The 20,000-nt window shown below is 47.9% G+C and overlaps 1 protein-coding gene across 3 annotated transcripts in view; it reads left to right on the top strand.

Moving 5' to 3' along the window:
- LOC137805396 (rho guanine nucleotide exchange factor 28-like) overlaps window positions 1-20,000 on the top strand; it is a 38,595-nt gene that overhangs the window by 14,033 nt on the left and 4,562 nt on the right. For 2 of the 3 annotated variants that reach the window (XM_068605298.1, XM_068605299.1), the window contains 23 exons: window positions 3,064-3,185; window positions 3,269-3,633; window positions 4,386-4,551; window positions 4,755-4,866; window positions 5,821-5,863; window positions 7,195-7,290; window positions 8,645-8,768; window positions 9,397-9,541; window positions 9,796-9,851; window positions 11,545-11,602; window positions 12,739-12,907; window positions 13,918-14,057; window positions 15,119-15,259; window positions 15,368-15,621; window positions 15,745-15,870; window positions 15,967-16,084; window positions 16,665-16,919; window positions 17,024-17,100; window positions 17,620-17,798; window positions 17,880-17,980; window positions 18,098-18,289; window positions 19,350-19,496; window positions 19,617-19,750. In XM_068605298.1, coding sequence (XP_068461399.1) covers window positions 3,064-3,185; window positions 3,269-3,633; window positions 4,386-4,551; window positions 4,755-4,866; window positions 5,821-5,863; window positions 7,195-7,290; window positions 8,645-8,768; window positions 9,397-9,541; window positions 9,796-9,851; window positions 11,545-11,602; window positions 12,739-12,907; window positions 13,918-14,057; window positions 15,119-15,259; window positions 15,368-15,621; window positions 15,745-15,870; window positions 15,967-16,084; window positions 16,665-16,919; window positions 17,024-17,100; window positions 17,620-17,798; window positions 17,880-17,980; window positions 18,098-18,289; window positions 19,350-19,496; window positions 19,617-19,750 — 3,320 coding nt within the window. The remainder of the gene's footprint in view (window positions 1-3,063; window positions 3,186-3,268; window positions 3,634-4,385; window positions 4,552-4,754; window positions 4,867-5,820; window positions 5,864-7,194; window positions 7,291-8,644; window positions 8,769-9,396; window positions 9,542-9,795; window positions 9,852-11,544; window positions 11,603-12,738; window positions 12,908-13,917; window positions 14,058-15,118; window positions 15,260-15,367; window positions 15,622-15,744; window positions 15,871-15,966; window positions 16,085-16,664; window positions 16,920-17,023; window positions 17,101-17,619; window positions 17,799-17,879; window positions 17,981-18,097; window positions 18,290-19,349; window positions 19,497-19,616; window positions 19,751-20,000) is intronic. The other variant, XM_068605300.1, reaches the window with a different exon arrangement.

Below are 20,000 nucleotides of genomic sequence, written 5' to 3'. Positions count from 1 at the left end.
TAATGTTAAACACAGATCGCGGCGCCTGACAGCCAGTCAGAGAGGTGGGGGGTTCCTGTGGCCGCGGCCAGCTGGCTTTGGATCCGGCCCCAGAACTTTTTTTTTAATATATACTATCGAGGGATTATACTATCTGTCAAGTTCCTGAAGCGGGTTTGTGTGAATGTGCTTTCAAACAGTGGATCCGACCCAGGGTCCAGAATCTGACCCCGTCCATACGATATTATCGCGATACTTTAGTCCCGATACGATATTATCACGATACTTAAGTTCCGATACTGTAATATCATGATACTGCGATTTTATCAAGATACTCAGATATTATCACGATACTTGGGTTCTTATACTATAATATGATACTGCGATTTTATCACGATACTCATATATCATCACGATACTTAGGTTCCGATACTTTAATATGATACTGCAATATTATCACGATACTCAGATAGATATGTACTTTATTAATCCCCAAGGGGAATTTTTTATTATTATACTCAGATATTATCACGATACTTAGGTTCCGATACTATAATATTATCGCGATACTCAGATGTTATCACGATACATTGAGTATCGTGACATATAGCGATTTATTACCTTTATTTTTAACCTCAAATTGTCTCCAAAGGAAAACTTTGTCAGCATATTTGATCTAATAAGACACAGTTTTCAGTCCGTTAAGCTCACTTCAATCATTTGTATTGCAGCAAAATGGGATTGTACACATTAGTGAAAGGTCTTGGAACCATGTATGTGGATACAGGTTCATGTACCGTGCAGCGTATGGGTACATGTAGGTTCTGGGAGATATGACACAGATACTCCATGGCTTTAGGGGGTCGAACCCTTTGCTTCGGGTTCAAACTGGAGTCTCCGCATTTGTTGTGGACGGCACCAGACTCATCTGGTATCCTCATCACTATCTGCTCGAATCCCCTTGTTTGCCTCTCGGATTTATTGCACTCCCCGCCTGCAGTGAAGCGCAGGCCAATTGTGGCTCTGATTTACCCTCCGCTGGAGTGCTGTCCGTTGGGGGAAAACTCTGGAGAAACCCAACGTGTGTCCGCCGTCGGCGTGATATCTGCTCGCCGAGTTTAGCTGGCGTCGTTTCAGCCGGCGCGAGGCGAGACTGTCATTGGGAACATGATCACATGACCGCGCCGATGAGGCTGCCTCTTCTGGTTGGAGAATGCCTGGCACCAACTTCCTCGTCATTTGGCGATGAAGTTTTCTGACTCCGGTTTATGAGCCGTCAGGTTTGACACTATGTCAAGATGTTGTCAGTATCAAGGAGCGAGGGCTTTTCTTCTTCTTCTCTTTCTTCTTCTTCTTCTTCTTCTTCTTCTTCTTCAAGATTGTCTTTTTTTTGTGCAAATGTCCCATCATACTGCAAGACATTCAGCATTAAAGAGATCCCATTGTCTCCGTCAACAGTAGGGATGGGAATCACCACGACTCAATACGGTATAATCACGATACTTAAGTCTTGATACAATATTGTCACGATACTTAAGTCTTGATACAATATTATCACGATACTTAAGTCTTGATACAATATTATCACGATACTTAAGTCTTGATACAATATTATCACAGTACCTAATTTTTGATACAATATTATCACGATACTTAAGTCTTGATGCGATATTATCACGATACTTAAGTCTTGTTGCGATATTATCACGATACTTAAGTCTTGATACACACTTATCACGATACTTAAGTCTTGATACACACTTATCACGATACTTAAGTCTTGATACGATATTATCATGATACTTAAGTCTTGATATGATATTATCACGTTACATAAGTCTTGATATGATATTATCACGTTACTTAAGTCTTGATACACTATTATCACGTTACTTAGGTCTTGATACGATATTATCACGATACTTAAGTCTTAATACAATATTATCATAGTACTTACGTTTTGATACAATATTATCACAATAGTTAAGTCTTGATACAATATTATCACGATACTTAAGTCTTGATGCGATATTATCACGATACTTAATTCTTGATACGATATGATCATGATGCTTGAGGCGCTATGTCCAGACCGCTGCCTGCTCCCCGAAAAAGCACATATTTTGCCCTGTTTGTAAAGTTGTCAACGTCTGTGTATACATAAAGTCCACGGACGCGCGCCACATAAACAGCGTGAATGGAATTGTGTGTTCCTTTTTCGTTGTTATTCATCCACTGTTTATTGTGCGTAGGTCATGCCTCTGGTGAGCTTGAACAGCGCCCGGCTTGTGTCCCGTCAAAGGTTCCTGTTGCAGCGGCTCGTGGCGCTCGGCCTCTTTGTGTCGGCGCCGGCTGTACCTGCGGGTTGTTTTCTGACCTGGAATACTTTTTCCAAGAAGAAGTCGTGTTTGTGGAGAATGTTTTGGACTGAAGCAGCTACCCAGAGAGGGAGGAGGGTTGGGGGGGTGGCACATGTGTGTGTGTGTGTGTGTGTGTGTGTGTGTGTGTGTTTTGGAGTGTGTTTTTAAAAGCAGAGAGTGTTTAACAGCGGCACCAGGCCACTGCTTACAGGGACTCTACTGTGTTGGAAGGGGTTTCCTCTCAATGCCACTGTGTGCTCACCGGGAGTTGTTTCCACTCGTATCCAAAGGCAGGGCGGGAGGAACTCTGCACACGCCTACTCACGTGTGTGTGTGTGTGTGTGTGTGTGTGTGTGTGTGTGTTAACAAAAAAATATGATGTTAGCAGTTAAAACCATGACTCTAAACCCTTCAGAAAGGGTGGATCCCACCAGGCTGGTTCCAGTCAGTGGTCCCCATGGGGTGGCAAAAACGAGTATATATATATGTGTGTGTGTGTGTGTGTGTGTCCTGTTCAGGCAGACCGACATAAGGGACTCTCGCTCCTGAACAATGTCGTGCGACCGCCCAGGACGTCTCTACCTCACTTCCGGTGATTGCGAGATGTTATTTGATGTAGCTGTGGAAACCAAATAGTAGTACTGAAAAATCACTCTCTCTCTTTCTCTCTCTCTCTCCCTCTCTTTGTGTGCGGCTCCCTCTCTTTTTTTGTGTGTTTGTGTAGAGAAAAGCCAGTCTACGAGGGAGAGCCAGGCCCCGTCATCGACTCTGGCGGCCGCGGCCCGACTCTCAGCGATGATCCACGGCAAAGGCCGAGTGTACGCCAACGCCATGCTGGTGGACCAGGTGAGCCTCGTCCTCCATCGCTAATAACTCAGAAACAGACCCGTCTCTTGTGACGTCGAGTGTTCCACGTCTCTCTGTTCCAGGTGGACGGCGCTGACATTAAATACCGGTCTCCAGATGAGGAGGAGGAAGAGGAGGATGAGGAGGAGGAGGTGAGCCCCGAGCTCCGGCTCGGCAGCCCACGCTGGGACTCCTTCTCCGCGACTCCTCCGGCTCCGGAGGCGGACCGATCCCAGAGTCGGCGCCCGGAGAGTCGCGAGCAGCCGTCCTCTCCCCCGTCTCCGCCCTCCCCCTCCTCTCCCTCGGCGTCCCCCCCGTCTTTTCCTTCCTCCCCGCCGGCTTCCGCCTTCCGCTTGTTGGAGCGGCCGCAGCCGCCGCTCCTCCTGCCAGTTTCTCCCGCTTTGAACCGCGGAGGATGCACCACGACGGAGGCGAGCCGGGGCCTGAGGTAGGAACCAAACACACTGACTGATGAAGAGAAGACGTGGGGGGAAATGTTTAATTGCAGCACCTTTAATGTCAGAAAAAAGTGTTTAAAGTTAGAGAACAAACCCGCTGCATTAAGGCCTTGGATGGAGGGAGGGGGAGGTGGGTTAAAAACAAGCTGACCAGTTTATAAACCTGTAGCACGACATGAAAGTGGCGTCGGTTATGAGCATTTTGTGCCGCGGTCATCGTCGGCGGTGAAGGTGCGGAAAAGTGACAGGAAGCCGGGACACAATTGAGCTGTTTGTGCGCTGAACATTCCTCCCAGTTTCCTTTCAGAGCGGCAGCAGGATCCTCTCCGTTAGCACTCGAGCCGGACAAAGTGCGTCACGGTTCAAAGCCCTCGGTGCACTCGGTGACCACTTTATTAGGAACGCCTGTACAGCCCAGTATATAATCCAATGCCCTGAGTTTGTTTTCCGATGTGTTTTTCGCGGTGGTTAGCGGATGCTGTCGTGCCGGCCCGCGATCACATTGAGAGGTGTTTGGAACACTGTGCCCTCTCCGAAAAACACACATCTCATTGTAATGTAGTCCAGAACACCAGCGCCACCAGCTACGACCTCAAGAGTAAACATTGCTAATGAAATCCATGAGTCCACGGGGGGATTTTTAAGATCGAGATCGTCTCTGCACATCTGTGATGGCAGTCAGCTGTGTTCCATAACTGTTATGTGTGTTGGTGTGTGTGTGTGTGTGTGTGTGTGTAAATAGTCCCAGTCTCGAGTGCGACAGCGGAGAGGAAGACATCTTGGGACACTCCTACCCGTGCTCGTCCGCGAGGCGGCAGTCCGTCCTGCGCTCCAGCTCCAGGGAGGAGAGGGACTCCTTCGACGCGTCGCCGGACTTCAACTGCACACGCTCTGACGACACGCACAAGGTACACACACTTCACACACACACATTATTTCAAACTACAAATTACCTCCAGAGGCCGTGCAATCATTCGGTTGGATGTTTAAAACTCGGACGAGTCGATGTACCCGCTCCCAGACTTGAACCTGTGAACTCACTGATCCGCTTCCTTCCTTCCTTCCTTCCTTCCTTGCTTCCTTTCCCGATCCGCCTCCTCGCGGCTCCCAGAACCCGGAGGAAGTCGAGGTCCGCCTGCGCTCCTACTCCTACTCCTCGCCCAAGGCGAAGCCGTCGCGGCCGCTGCTGAACCGAGACGCCACGATCAGCGACCCGGCGGAAGGCGAGTGAACTTTGACCCTTTGAACCTTTTTTTTCTGTCCCCCTCCCCCGTCCTCCTCGGACACAAGCGCCACATGTTTCACCTTTCACCGGACAGGTGTCGTAAATCAACTGGACCTCTGTTAAAGTGTGTGTGTGTGTGTGTGTGCTCGCTTGTGACGCAGCGCCGCCGTACGGCGAGCAGCGTCAAGGCCGCCGCTTTGTCCCCCGTGAGATGAAACTGAAGATTTTCAAGAGTTGGGCAATTTTAAGGCATCTGGTGCTTTCAAACTGCCCCAGTGTGACTTTGAAAGTTTAACATCTGGGGTGAAATTGGAGATTAAATAAGCCGAGTCTTTGGGAGAAACACAATAACGTCGCCGCGATTTTTAACACAATTTCCTTTGCAAAACAGTCGATGGTTCTCATTGTGGCACAAACTGTGTGGGGAGATGTTTTGGGTTGTTTTTTTCCCGGCGGCCACGAGTGCGGCGCTGGCGTTGCGCAATGCACGAACCGCTGTCTTGGAGGAGGGAAAAAAACAACACGTCCATTATTATTTTCATATTGCTAAAAGATCAAAAGCAGACTTCCTCAGACGTCTTCCAAAGTCCACTCATTCATATGATGACGGACACGTCGAGGTCTGGATCTGTAAAACTGTTTTTCTTTGGATAAAATACTCAAATCTTACGTGAATCTTTCAGATCTTCTGGAGGAGGAGTTGTTTCTTCCCCGAGGCGGCTGCTCTGCTTCCATTTCGGTGCATATTGTCTCGTCTCCCCGTCGGGTTTTTGGCTTTCCATCTTTGGTGTCGTCTGCTTCTTCGAGGCGAAACTCAAACACATGTTTGGTGTCTCTCGCGTTGCTTCTCCTCTTTGCTTCCAGCTCCCTTCTGATCGGGGATGACGGCTTGTTTCTGAACACGCGTGACGTTTCATTTACCTTTCATCCCTTGTTGCTCTTCTCTCTGCAGGGCACAGAGCGTTCAGCCTGACCGACACCAGCAGAGAAAAGAGGTAAAAAACACATTTCGGGAGCGATTCCTTCCTCTTTTTCTTTTTTTAGATCAAATGTTCCTCCATATGTGTGCGTTTCCACGCGTGTCTCCAGTATTCAACCTGTCAGGATGGGACATACGTCCTGATTGCAACCTTTAACAGACCTCGGACGCGTCTCGGCTGTTTTCTAATAGTCAGCGATAATGAATGTAGCGAAGACATGACATAAAAGTCATGAAGGTTTGGTCAAAAGTCATGAAAATTTGTGAAAATCTATGGAAAAGTCATGAAAAAAATGGTCAAAAGTCATGGAAATTTTGGTTAAAAGTGATTGAAATTTGGTTAAAAGTCATGAAAATGTGGTTAAAAGTCATGGATATTTGGTTAAAAGTCATGGAAATGTCGTTAAAAGTCATGGAAATTTTGGTTAAAAGTCATGGATATTTGGTTAAAAGTCATGGAGATTTGGTTAAAAGTCATGGAGATTTGGTTAAAAGTCATGGAGATTTGGTTAAAAGTCATGGAGATTTGGTTAAAAGTCATGGAGATTTGGTTAAAAGTCATGGAGATTTGGTTAAAAGTCATGGATATTTGGTTAAAAGTCATGAAAATGTGGTTAAAAGTCATGGAGATTTGGTTAAAAGTCATGGAGATTTGGTTAAAAGTCATGGAGATTTGGTTAAAAATGATGGAAATTTGGTTAAAAGTCATGAAAATGTGGTTAAAAGTCATGAAAATGTGGTTAAAAGTCATGGAAATTGGGTTAAAAGTCATGGAAATTTTGGTTAAAAGTGATTGAAATTTGGTTAAAAGTCATGAAAATGTAATTAAAAGTCATAGAAATGTGGTTAAAAGTCATGGAAATGTTGAGTATCTGCAGCATCACATTTGTTCCATTATACTCTCAAAATGTCCAGAAAAAGAGAACTTTCCTGACATCCGTTTTGGTTTTTAACATGAATTAACATTTGCTTCACAATCTCTTGCCCTGTCGCACATTTTGCCTCCTTTTTGTTGTTGTTTTTTTTGGTTTCCATTTCATAAAAATCCCTCATCCTCATCCTGCAGTTCCTTTCACCTCAACCGCCTCACAAATGTTCTCACGCGCTCACACATGTTTCTTCCTGTTGGATGATCAGCATCGTGTGAGGTCACTGGGTTCCTGTAAAATAACAGACATCCACCTCATGAGACTCACCACTACGTCAGAATATCAGCACCCATCAGAACGTGGGCGTCACCTCTTGCATTTGCCCACATTCGACCTGAAAGACTCTTTAAAACCTTTTCAACGCCTCTCACGTTCATGTCCACGTCCTCGGGTCCTGAGGTGTGTCGTGTCCACGCAGGGTTTTGGGTTTCCGTAAGCGGGCCCAGTCGGCAGAGGAGGAGGGCGGCGGCGGCGCGTCGCTCCAACACCTCACGCTGTCAGAGTTCCTCAAAGAGTACGTGTCCGCCAGGACGGCCTCGCATGTGTGGCTTAACTCGCTCTAACCCTCCCCCCCCCATCCTAAAAAAACCATCCAAGTCTCATCCATTAACCGCATCGATTCTTCTTCTTCTGCAGCATCTTTCAGTTTTTTCACCCCGACCGCTCACAGCATACTGTACTGTTCAAAGGTTTGGGGTTTCCTTATTTTTCAAAGAAAAGCACCGTTTTTTTCAATGAATATAACATTAAGTTAACCGGAAATACACTCTCTCCATTGTTAATGTGGTAAAAGACTATTGTAGGTGGAAACGTCTAATTTTTAATGAAATATCTGTATAGAAGCCCGTTTCCAGCAGCATCACTCCAGTGTTTATCGCTTTAAAAGACTAGTGGATGAGTAGGAAACTCTTGTACAGTGATGTTACACAGCTGAAAACAGTTCTACTGCTGAGAGAAGCCAGAAAACTAGCCTTGCTTTAAGCTAGTTTGGTTAAAAGTCATTAAAAATTGGTTAAAAGTCATTGAATTGTGGTTAAAAGTGATGAAAATTTGGTTAAAAGTCATATAAATATGGTTAAAAGTCATTGAAATTTGGTTAAAAGTCATGAAAATTTGGTTAAAAGTCATGAATATTTGGTTGTCATAAAAATGTGGTTAAAAGTTATGGAAATTTGGTTAAAAGTCATAGAAATATGGTTAAAAGTCATTGAAATTTGGTTAAAAGCCATGAAAATATGGTTAAAAGTCATTGAAATTTGGTTAAAAGCCATAAAAATATGGTTAAAAGTCATAAAAATATGGTTTAAAGGTCATAGAAATTTGGTTAAGATGGTTCCATTCAACTCTCAAAATGTCCAGAAGAAGAGATCTTTCATGTGAAACTCTCCGGTCTCTTCTTGTTCTTAGAAGTGAAGGATATTGTAGAATATATATTTAATGCCAGAACTCGCTAAGAAACTGTAAACTTTGTCTGTGTGACCCCAAACCTTTGAACATTAGTGTATATTTCATGTGCATGTTTCTCTTCTTTCTCATTTTTACCTTGATGGCTTCATGGAACTAAGACAAGTTTCTGCAAATAGCAGACACACTTATCATCTGCATCTTGCCACAGTGAGACTATAAATAGTCTCCTCTAGAGTCCAGAGTGACTTCCCAGCATGCCGAGCATGTCGTCAGGAGCAACAGTCTGCAGGTCGGGGTTCCCCGAGCCGCCTGGACCTCCGTCTCCTCTCAGCATGACGCACCCGAGTCTCTCTTCAGGTCATAGATAGTCCTGAACCCGCCCGACTGTACAAGGCGTTGTGTGCGTGTGCGTGTGCGTGTGGCGTGTGCGTCGGCCTCCCTGACTGAAGCGTGTCGCGCAGGATCGAGGACGAGGAGTGGGACAAGTACATCATCCCGTCCAAGGTCGAGTCGGAGAAGTACAAGGTCAGCCGCACCTTCAGCTTCCTGAAGAGCCGGATGTCCAGCACGCGCAACAAGACCAAGGTGAGCCGAGGTCGTCTCTCTCTCCTCCGCCTCCCTCCTCCCATCCCCTCCACGCCGTAAAAGGTTTACCACCTTTCAGCGCCGCGGGCCCGGTCCAAATTCCTGTGAGCCCATTGTCTGCAGCGCCATTTTTATTTTTGTGAGCGAGAAAAAAAAAAGAAAGAAAGAAAGAAATTCCCTTCTCCTCAGGTCTTAGCAACGGGACGCCGTAAAATTATCCTCTTACATAACGCGTATAGCCCCCCCTCTCCACACACACACACACCTACACACACACACACACACACACACACACACACACACACACACACACACACACATGCACAGCGAGACACATTCCATAGTACAATCCAATAAACGCATGTGTCCAAGAACAAGAACGTGTTTTTGCGCCGATGTGCAAGACAAGACGCTGAGTGCGACAACAAGACGCACACTCCTGGAGCCCCGATGGGACAATAAACATGGCGCTGTCCCAAAAACACACAATGCACACCCACGCCCCCCCCCCCCCCTCACCTCTAAAGATGAAGCACAACAGCAGCCGTCCCCATTGGACCCCAAAACAATCGGACGCCTCCTTCATCCTCGCGATGACGGCCGCTTGTGTGTGTTTTCCATGTTGCAGGTGAAGGGGAAAGAGGTGAAGGAGGGAAAGGAGAAGGCGGGAGCCGCCGCCGGGCACCAGTTTGCGCCGGCGTCCCCGTCCGGCGCCGCTCTGTGTGTGGCCTGCGATAGGCCCGTTTCTGGGAAGGAGCAGCTGCAGTGCTGCAGTGAGTCCTTTACTGGCAGCGCCGCCCGGCGTGTTTACGCGGCGGACAAAGTGTTTTAGGGTTTGTGTAGAAAGCACGAGGGGGGAGGAGGGAGGAGGGAGGGGCGAGGTGGGGATGGGAGGGAGGGGGGGAGGGAGGGGGGTTGCTGCTTTCCTTCAGCTTGACACCGGCTCCAGAGACGTCGTCCTTTGGGTTTTTGTCACCGACTTAACCGAGGATTTCCTTTTTGTTTTTTTGTTGTCGTTGTTTTCCAGATTGTTTCCTGAATGTCCACAAAAATTGTCGGGATTCGGTCGCAGCCTGCGGGAAGGTAACGCCTCGCACCTGATGCACCTCATGCACCTCATGCACCTGATGCACCTGATGCACCTGATGCACCTCACACACCTCATGCACCTGATGCACCTCACACACCTGATGCACCTGATGCACCTCACACACCTGATGCACCTCACGCACCTCACGCACCTCACACACCTGATGCACCTCACACACCTCACGCACCTGACGCACCTCACGCACCTCACGCACCTCACGCACCTCCTGCACCTCCTGCACCTCCTGCACCTCCTGCACCTCCTGCACCTCCTGCACCTCCTGCACCTCCTGCACCTCACGCACCTCACGCACCTCATGCACCTCATGCACCTCATGCACCTCACGCACCTCCTGCACCTCATGCACCTCACGCACCTCATGCACCTGACGCACCTCATGCACCTCATGCACCTCACGCACCTCACGCACCTCCTGCACCTCATGCACCTCACGCACCTCACGCACCTCACGCACCTCATGCACCTCATGCACCTCACGCACCTGATTCACCTCACGCACCTCACGCACCTCATGCACCTCCTGCACCTCCAAACCAAAAGGAAAGGAAGGAATTAGATGTAAAACAACATGTTTAAAAGGAAAAGACAAGGATCTTATACGGTCATGGAAAACCTGGAAAAGTCCATTTTAAAATGAGCATTTCCAGGCCTGAAAAAGTCCTTGAGAAACATAAAATCCCCAAAGTTGTGTAAAAGTCCTGTAAATGTGTTATATTCATGTGTTCACGACGTTCATTCACGCTGAGTTATAAATAATTAACATGCTTTTAAAAGAAAGAGGCTCAACATATCAGCAGCATACATACAGGCATCTATATAAATGTTTATTCTTTTAATCAAACTATTGTCTCTCATTCATTTGAGTCATTTAAGGTTTACTGTATGCTTTGAATCCTCATTGTTAGTTTAAATACTACATTTTATGACTTTTTACTGTTTACACACACATTTCACACAATGTTTGCTCATGGACATTTGAAAAAAGTCATGAAAATGTAGTTAAAAGTCATGAAAATGTAGTTAAAAGTCATGAAAATGTGGTTAAAAGTCATGAAAATGTGGTTAAAAGTCATGAAAATGTGGTTAAAAGTCATGGAAATGTGGTTAAAAGTCATGGAAATGTGGTTAAAAGTCATGAAAATGTGGTTAAAAGTCATGAAAATGTGGTTAAAAGTCATGGAAATGTGGTTAAAAGTTATGAAAATGTGGTTAAAAGTCATTCAAGCGTTGGTCACAATGTCTGTCGCTGTGTAAACCGGATCCTGATTCCAATAAGTTTTCGCAAAATCAGCAATAAATGCGTCCCTGGGTTCGAGGCTCGTGCCGTGCGGCGGCGACGTCCCCGGCTTGATTCAAGTCATTTTATTGCAGGTACACGACCCCATGTACTCGTGTTTCCTGCCACACACACTCGCATGTGCCGTCTCGTAAAAAAGGCGACGCGGCCAAAACAAAACAACAAAAACAAACAAATAAAACGTGGAGAAGCGGCGACAACAAGAAGAATGAAACTGCAACACAAAGGAGGAACTGCTGGAATGTGTCTGAGACGAACGACGACGTGACGAAGGGTTTCGTCTTCGCCACGATTTCCATCTGCTGTCGCCGATGTGATGATGATGATGATGATGATGATGATGTGATGATGATGATGTGTCTCCTCAGAAACCGCAGGAGAGGAATGCGTCGCTGCTGAGAAGCAAAACCTCGTCCCTCCAACACCGTGAGTCAAAGAGTGTGTGTCCTCATGTAGTGTGTGTCCTCCTGTAGTGTGTGTCCTCCTGTAGTGTGTGTCCTCATGTAGTGTGTGTCCTCCTGTAGTGTGTGTCCTCATGTAGTGTGTGTCCTCATGTAGTGTGTGTCCTCATGTAGTGTGTGTCCTCATGTAGTGTGTGTCCTCCTGTAGTGTGTGTCCTCCTGTAGTGTGTGTCCTCCTGTAGTGTGTGTCCTCCTGTAGTGTGTGTCCTCCTGTAGTGTGTGTCCTCCTGTAGTGTGTGTCCTCATGTAGTGTGTGTCCTCCTGTAGTGTGTGTCCTCCTGTAGTGTGTGTCCTCCTGTAGTGTGTGTCCTCATGTAGTGTGTGTCCTCCTCATGTAGTGTGTGTCCTCCTGTAGTGTGTGTCCTCCTGTAGTGTGTGTCCTCATGTAGTGTGTGTCCTCCTCATGTAGTGTGTGTCCTCCTGTAGTGTGTGTCCTCCTGTAGTGTGTGTCCTCCTCATGTAGTGTGTGTCCTCCTCATGTAGTGTGTGTCCTCCTCATGTAGTGTGTGTCCTCCTCATGTAGTGTGTGTCCTCCTCATGTAGTGTGTGTCCTCCTCATGTAGTGTGTGTCCTCCTCATGTAGTGTGTGTCCTCCTCATGTAGTGTGTGTCCTCCTCCTGTAGTGTGTGTCCTCCTCCCGTAGTGTGTGTCCTCCTCCCGTAGTGTGTGTCCTCCTCCCGTAGTGTGTGTCCTCCTCCCGTAGTGTGTCCTCCTCCCGTAGTGTGTGTCCTCCTCCAGTCGTGTGTGTCCTCCTCCAGTCGTGTGTGTCCTCCTCATGTAGTGTGTGTCCTCCTAGTGTGTGTCCTCCTCATGTATTGTGTGTCCTCCTGTAGTGTGTGTCGTCCTCCCGTCGTGTGTGTGTCGTGTGTGTGTCCTCCTCCCTCGCTCTCTGATTAACTTTGTGTACCTGTCCTCCCTTGTTTCCCCTCCTTCTCTTGCTCCCTTCTTCCCTCCCTCCTTACCTGGTGTGTGTGTGTGTGTGTGTGTGTGTGTGTGTGTGTGTGTGTGTGTGTGTGTCCCTCTGTGTTTGATGTGTCTGCCGGCATTTGAAGTATTTGTTTGTGACTAATCTCCTTCCTCCTCCTCCGGTCTGTCCTCCAGACTCTGTGAAGGAAAACTCTCCGGCCACCGCCTCCTCCTCCTCCTCCTCCTCCTCTTCCTCCTCGTCTTCCTCCTCCTTTTCTTCGTCTTCTCTCCCCACGACGACCAGGGAGAAGAGGGAGACGCCCGCCCCGCTCTCCAAAAGCTTCTCGGTGTCTGCAGACAGCAGGTAGAAGTCGTCTTCAGGTGCTAACCCGTTTAAATATGAAGGATTTCACCTGGATGACGGCCATCTTTCATATGTAACTCGCTCAGGAAACATTAAGATAAGATAAGAGAATCCTTTATTGCCTCATATCTAAAGACTCTTCACGTCTAAAGTCCTGTTATCTCTGTCTGTGCACTTCATTCTACTGTTTTATTTACAACGGGATCGGCCACGCGAGCTCTTTGTTTAACCCTTTTAGTGCCGTAATGATGACGCGCCGTCTTCCTTTTGGTCTTATTTATCAATAAATATGTCAAAGAAAATGTCCTTTTGGCGAAATGATGTTGCGCCTTTTTCAAAACTTTCAAAATCTTGCAAGTATTAGACGTTAGAAAGGCTTAAACGTTTGGAAACCGTTTGCTAAAATCCTCCCGCGCCCATTTTAAGTCCCAGCATGCCCCATTCAGACAATGTTTTGGCATAAAATATGTAATTTTTCCAATTTTTTAAAACGAACGACAGTTTTTTGACTGAAACTCCTTCATAACAGGACAAGACTTTGTTTTATTGTGATTTTTGTTGCAGATTCTGATTCTTTAGGTCCTAATCTTTCCATAAAGGTGTCTTATTGACGCTCCAGGAGGCTTTTTTGGGGAATCTGGCTCATATCATGCTGGATGTTCATAGTTACCATCAAAATATCTTTTAAAAGTATTTTTTTTGCAGACATACATTTTTTTTCCAAGGCTTTGCTGAACAAAAACATACAATAAACACAAGTATTGTAATTAATTTGGGGTTCATACGACGACTGAAACACAGAGGAAAAGAGGTCTCGATGGCATTGGAAAGCTTCGCTTCTTAGTGTTCAAAATCCGTTGGAATTACGTCGAAATATTATCGGTCCACAACGTTAAAATGAGTTTTGCGTCCTCTTTGCGTGTCACTTTCTGGCTCCGTTACTAAAAGGGTTAAAGACACAAAACTAAATCCCTGACTTTGTCTCACCGTCGTCTGTCCTCTCCGTGCAGACGGCTGAGCGATGCATTGTGGGCGGACGCAGACAGCGGCGCGACGGCGTGCGCCAACGGCCCGCCGGCCGACGAGGGAACGCCGCTCGCGGCGCTGCCCCCCTCCGCCGAGCCGCCGCCGCCGGTCAACGCCGCTCAGGGTGAGAAACACGAGCTCAGGAGTTCATGTGCAGTGGATTTAATAATGAGGATAACGGTGAGGCGGCGCCTCTCCTGCGCTGTTAACCCAAGTGCATGCTGGTCCCTCTACCCGTCTGCTCCTATACACCAACGTGTACTTAAACAACAAGATACAAATACATGAAAAGATGTGAAACAAGCAAACATCTGGAATAATTCAACAGACATTGAATAATACCATGCAATGAAGAAAAAGACAAGAAGAAGAAGAGTCAGAAGAAGAAGAAGAGTCAGAAGAATCAGAAGAATCAGAAGAGTCAGAAGAAGAGTCAGAAGAAGAAGAGTCAGAAGAAGATTCAGAAGAAGAGTCAGAAGAGTCAGAAGAAGAAGAGTCAGAAGAAGAAGAGTCAGAAGAAGATTCAGAAGAAGAGTCAGAAGAGTCAGAAGAAGAAGAGTCAGAAGAAGATTCAGAAGAAGAAGAATCAGAAGAAGATTCAGAAGAAGAGTCAGAAGAAGAAGAAGAGTCAGAAGAAGAAGAGTCAGAAGAAGAAGAGTCAGAAGAAGAGTCAGAGTCAGAAGAAGAGTCAGAAGAAGAGTCAGAAGAAGAAGAAGAAGAAGAAGAAGAGTCAGAGTCAGAAGAAGAGTCAGAAGAAGAAGAAGAGTCAGAGTCAGAAGAAGAGTCAGAAGAAGAGTCAGAAGAAGAAGAAGAAGAAGAGTCAGAAGAAGAAGAAGAAGAGTCAGAAGAAGAAGAAGAAGAGTCAGAGTCAGAAGAAGAAGAAGAGTCAGAGTCAGAAGAAGAAGAAGAGTCAGAAGAAGAGTCAGAAGAAGAAGAAGTAGAAGAGTCAGTCAGAAGAAGAAGAGTCAGAAGAGTCAGTCAGAAGAAGAAGAGTCAGAAGAGTCAGAAGAAGAAGAAGAAGAAGAAGAAATAATTATTAAAACCACGGCAGCAAGTCTCTACGTTTAGTGGCAGATAAAACGTTCAGATACATCATTCGACCGAGGCCTCTGAGAGGGGAAAATGGCGTCCGCTCACCGTCTTCTGGCCCCTCCCCCCCTCTCCATCCCCTCCTCCGCCTCACAGATGCCGTCGAGGCTCCGCTCATGAGCGACCTCTCCGCCGAGCTGCTGGGTCTGCAGGTGGAGTCGTGGAGTCTGGCGGTCAGCCCCGAGTTCTGCCGGCGACACGACCGCCGCACCGTCAAGCGGCAGGAAGTCATCTACGGTGGGGTCCGCGACTCTTTTGCCCTCAAAACGACCTCGCGCCGCCGTGGGTGGAGCCTCATAGCTCAACATGCATTAACCCCGCCCCCTCCTACACACACACACACAGAGCTGATGCAGACGGAGCTGCACCACATCCAGACCCTGACGGTGATGTCGGGCGTGTTCAGGCGGGGCATGCTGGAGGAGCTGCAGCTGGACGGCGACTGCGTGGCGCGGGTCTTCCCCTGCCTGGACCCCCTGCTGCTCTTCCACAAGAAGCTCTTCGGGGCGCTGCTGGAGCGCCGGCGGGCGGCGGCGGCCCGGCCCGACGACCCCGGCGACTACGTCATCCGCCAGATCGGGGACATCCTGCTCCAGCAGGTCGGTTGAGACGACGGAGGAGTGGTGGGAGGAGGGGGGGAGTCTCATCGCACTTAAACGCGTCGGTTTACCGGATTAAATGCGGCCTCCTCCTCCTCCTCCTCCTCTTCCTCATCCTCTCAGTTCTCAGACGGCTACGCCGAGGAGATGAAGCAGGTGTACGGCGAGTTCTGCAGCCATCACACCGAGGCCGTCGGCGTCTTCAAGGAGCTGCAGCAGCAGAACAAGAAGCTGCAGAACTTCGTCAAGGTGAGCGAGGGGGGAAACGCTTCAGTCCGGATGTCACCGATTTGGAACGATTGTGCCGATTTTTTGTGTTGTTTTTTTTTTGTTTCCCGCTCGCAGCAACAGAGCAACAACTCCCTGGTGAGGCGGAGAGAGGTGCCCGAGTTCATCCTGCTGGTCACGCAGCGCATCACCAAGTACCCGGTGCTGCTGGAGAGGATACTGCGTTACACCGAGGGTACACGCGCAACCCATTTTAAGTCCCAGCATGCCCCATTCAGACTATCTTTTAGCATGAAACACGCCATTTTTGAAGCGAACGACACAGTTTTTTGACTGAATCTCCTTCCTAACAGGACAAGACTTTGTTTCATTGTGATTTCTGTTGCAGATTCTGATTCTTTAGGTGCTAATCTTTCCAAAAAGGTGTCTTATTGATGCTCCAGGAGGCAATTTTTGGGGGAAACTGGCTAGATGTTCATAGTTACGATCAAAATATCTTTTAAAAGTGATTTTTTTTTGCGCAGATTTCCATTTTTTCCCCAAGACTTTGCTGAACAAATACATACAATAAACACAGGTATTGGAACTAATTTGGGGTTCTTACAACGACTCAAACACAGGAGACAAACAATCTGTGTTCTCACATAGCAGAAGAGTCTTTGCAGAAGAGTTTCTCCATGTTTTAGACGATATGAACGATGAAAACATCAAACTATTTACTTTCCATGACCGTAACCCCTCTGAGGTGAGCTGCCACGCTGTTCTTTAAGTACCTGAACGTCTCATTGGAAACTGTTTCCTCTTCTCCCCCACAGAGGGCAGTCCGGAGCACTGCGACCTGTCCAGCGCGCTGGCTCAGGTGCGTGACGTCATCGCGGCGGTGGACCTGACGGTGAACCGGCACGAGCGGCGCCAGGAGCTGCAGGAGGTGCTGTCTCGTCTGGAGAACAAGAGCTTCGCCAAGCTGAAGAACGACAAGGCGTTCCGCAAACAGGACCTGCACAGCGAGCACCGCGAGCTGCGCTACAAGGGGCTGGTCTACTGGAAGACCGCCACGGGCCGGCTGAAGGGTGAGCGCCGCCGCCGCCGCCGCCGCCGCCGCGGCGTCTGTGCTACAAGCGTCCTGTTAAAGTTTCTCAGAGCTTCAGTCAACACGCAGCTCTTCTCTCCTCAGACACGCTGGCTCTGCTGCTCACTGACGTCCTGGTGTTCCTCCAAGAGAAAGACCAGCGCTTTGTGTTCGCTGCCGTGGTGAGAACAACAACAACAACAACAACAACAACAACAACAACAACAACACGACTCGTATCTCACATCTTCCCCTGGTGTTTGGTTTTATATCTGCTTTTGTTTCTTCTTCTCCTTCTTCTTCTTCTTCTTTGTCTTCGTCTTCTTATTCTTCTTGTTCTTCTTCTCCTTCTTCTTCTTCGTCTTCTTCTTCTTCTTGTTCTTCTTCTCCTTCTTGTTCTTCTTCTCCTTCTTGGTCTTCTTCTTCGTCTTCTCCTTCTCCTTCTTCTTCTTCTCCTTCTTGTTCATGTTCTTCTGACTCTTCTTCTTGCTCTTCTTCTTCTTCTTCTTCTTCTTCTTCTTCTGACTCTTCTTCTCCTCCTTCTTGGTCTTCTCCTTCTTGTTTTTGTTCTTATTCTTCTTGTTCTTCTTCTCTTACTTCTTTTCTCTTGTTCTCCTTCTTGTTCTTGTTCTTGTTCCTCTTCTTCTTGTTCTCCTCCTCTTCCTCTCCCTCCTCCTCTTCCTCCTCCTCCTCCTCCTCAGGACCAGAAGCCTCCCGTCATTCCTCTCCAGAAGCTCATCGTTCGGGAAGTCGCCAACGAGGAGCGAGGGATGTTCCTCATCTCCGCCTCCTCGGTGGGACCGGAGATGTACGAGGTCCACGCCGCCACGCGGGACGAGAGGAACGCCTGGATGAGACACATCCGACAAGCCGTGGAGAGGTGTGTGTGTGTCTGTGTGTGTGTGTGTGTGTGTGTGTGTGTCATGTCCGCTGATCTCACCTCCTGTGCTCCACCCGGCAGCTGCCCCGAGGAAGAGGAGGAGCAGGAGGAGCGCAGCGCCGAGAGCGAGGAGGCCCGGCGAGCGGCCGAACTGCGGGTTCAGAAGATCGCCAAGTTCCAAGGTGGAGAACGCTCCAGCTCGCCGCCACTCTCCACCAGAACCACCAGCGACTGATCTCACTGTCCGTGTGTGTGTGTGTGTGTGTGTGTGTGTGTGTGTGTGTGTGTGTGTGATGCAGAGACGCTGTCGGGCCGTGACCAGCAGATCGTCAGCGGCCTGGAGGAGAAGCTGCAGCTCTACGCCGAGCTCACCGACTTGACCCTGCGCTCGCCGGAGCCGGCGCCGCACCGCCACCTGCTGGTGCAGCCGGACGGCGGCGGCGAGACGCCGCGGCACGCCTCGGCGCTGCTGGCGGCCGCTCTGAGAGAGGGTGAGCGAGAGAGAGAGAGAGCTGCTGACTGGCTAACGAGCTAACGAGCTAACGAGCCTCGTCGTGGCTAACTGTCGAGACCAGCGACCTGAACGTGAACGCAACGCACATTTTAAGAAGCAAAGAAATCCAGTTACGCGTTTATCTTCATTGTATACATTTGTTAAAGTCCAACAAAAATGGAAGTTATAACCTCAACATGCTCGGATATGGGCATGCTGGGTATTTAAAATGTGCAGAAATGTCCGCTGAAGACGTGTGACGCGTTCAAAGAAACTTACTCTGTTTCATGTCATGAAGATAAATCGCTGAATAAGACGCGTTTCAGGGCGACCAGAAAGTCACAGCGACCTGTCAATCACAAGCTAGCCCCGCCCTCAAGCACACCCTGCCTTATGGTCATAATGGACTAAAGCGTCAATAGGATGGCGACAAATTCTGAATAATTATTCAAACTCTACGCTTTAGCAGCGGCGTTGAAACTATTCTGAAAACTCTTAGTTTTAGCAAAGTGCCCCCAAACCATCTTTTGTTTTTAAAGAAAAGCTGTAATACACAGCGCTGTGCCCTCAGGGTCTGATTTAATATAGAATATACAATTATGTTTATGAACCTACACTTTTATTTTATTGAATAATAATTAAATTCCTTTTTTTTGTTGAATGCATGCTAATTTAATCCACTTTAATCCATTTAATCCATGCACCACTGCACTTTTAAATGCAACATTCAATATTCACTCTCGTATTTCTTTTTTTCAGTACTTTGCACAATTTCTAATCATCTGTAAATACAATTTCTTTTATTCCATCTGTATATTTTTTATTCCACCTGTATATTTAATATTCTTCTTGTTACTGCTAAAAAACTCTTATTACCATTCTATTGTGTATTTATATTACTTGTTTCTTTTATCTTATAACTTGTGAGCAGTGCTGCTGTAATCCTGTAATTTCCCCACAGACGGACTAATAAAGGATTATCTCATCTTCCCTAATCTCTAATTTTAAAATCTGGACGCTCAGATCATCTCTCACGTGTGTTTTGCTCTCACCTGCAGCGAAGAACCTGATCACCATCCTGCAGAGCCGCGGCGGCGATGGCGGCGGCGTCCTTCCCGGGAAAGGTCCGAACTCGCCGACCCGAGCGCCGGATTGCTGCAGCTACAACAGCCGCGGCAGCAGCGTGCAGGAGTCGCCCTCTGAGCGTGAGTCACTGCTCACACTTTGGAGCTCGGGGTGGTATTTTAGAGCAGAGGGTCTAGAGGCTGAGCCGCAGTGTCCAGAGGGAAAGCTCGGGCGCTGACGTTGACTTCTCGCCGCCACAGCGGACTACCTGAGCACGCTCAGCATGAGCTCCGCCTCTCCCGGGTCGGACAGCGAGCTGACGGGGACGGACTGCTCGCCGTGGAGCCCGGAGGCCGAGCCGCGAAGAGGAGACGCCAAAGGGACGCTGTTGAAGGTTGTTGAGCGCCGCAACACAAACACACACGGCACCACGGTGGTTCTTCTTCTTCTTCTTCTTCTTCTTCTTCTTCTCCTCCTCCTTCTTCTTCTTCTTCTTCTTCTTCTTCTTCTTCTTCTTCTTCTTCTTCTTCTTCTTCTTCTCCTCCTTGTTGTTCTCCTTGTTGTTGTTGTTGTTGTTCTTCTTCTTCTCCTTGTTGTTCTCCTTGTTGTTCTTCTTCTCCTTCTTCTCCTTCTTCTTCTCCTCT

Source organism: Clinocottus analis, unplaced genomic scaffold (assembly GCF_023055335.1).
Source record: "Clinocottus analis isolate CAN_PGR_092001 unplaced genomic scaffold, fCliAna1.0.p SCAF_7, whole genome shotgun sequence".
Lineage (NCBI taxonomy): Eukaryota > Metazoa > Chordata > Actinopteri > Perciformes > Cottidae > Clinocottus > Clinocottus analis.
This window is presented reverse-complemented; position numbering and strand designations above follow the sequence as displayed.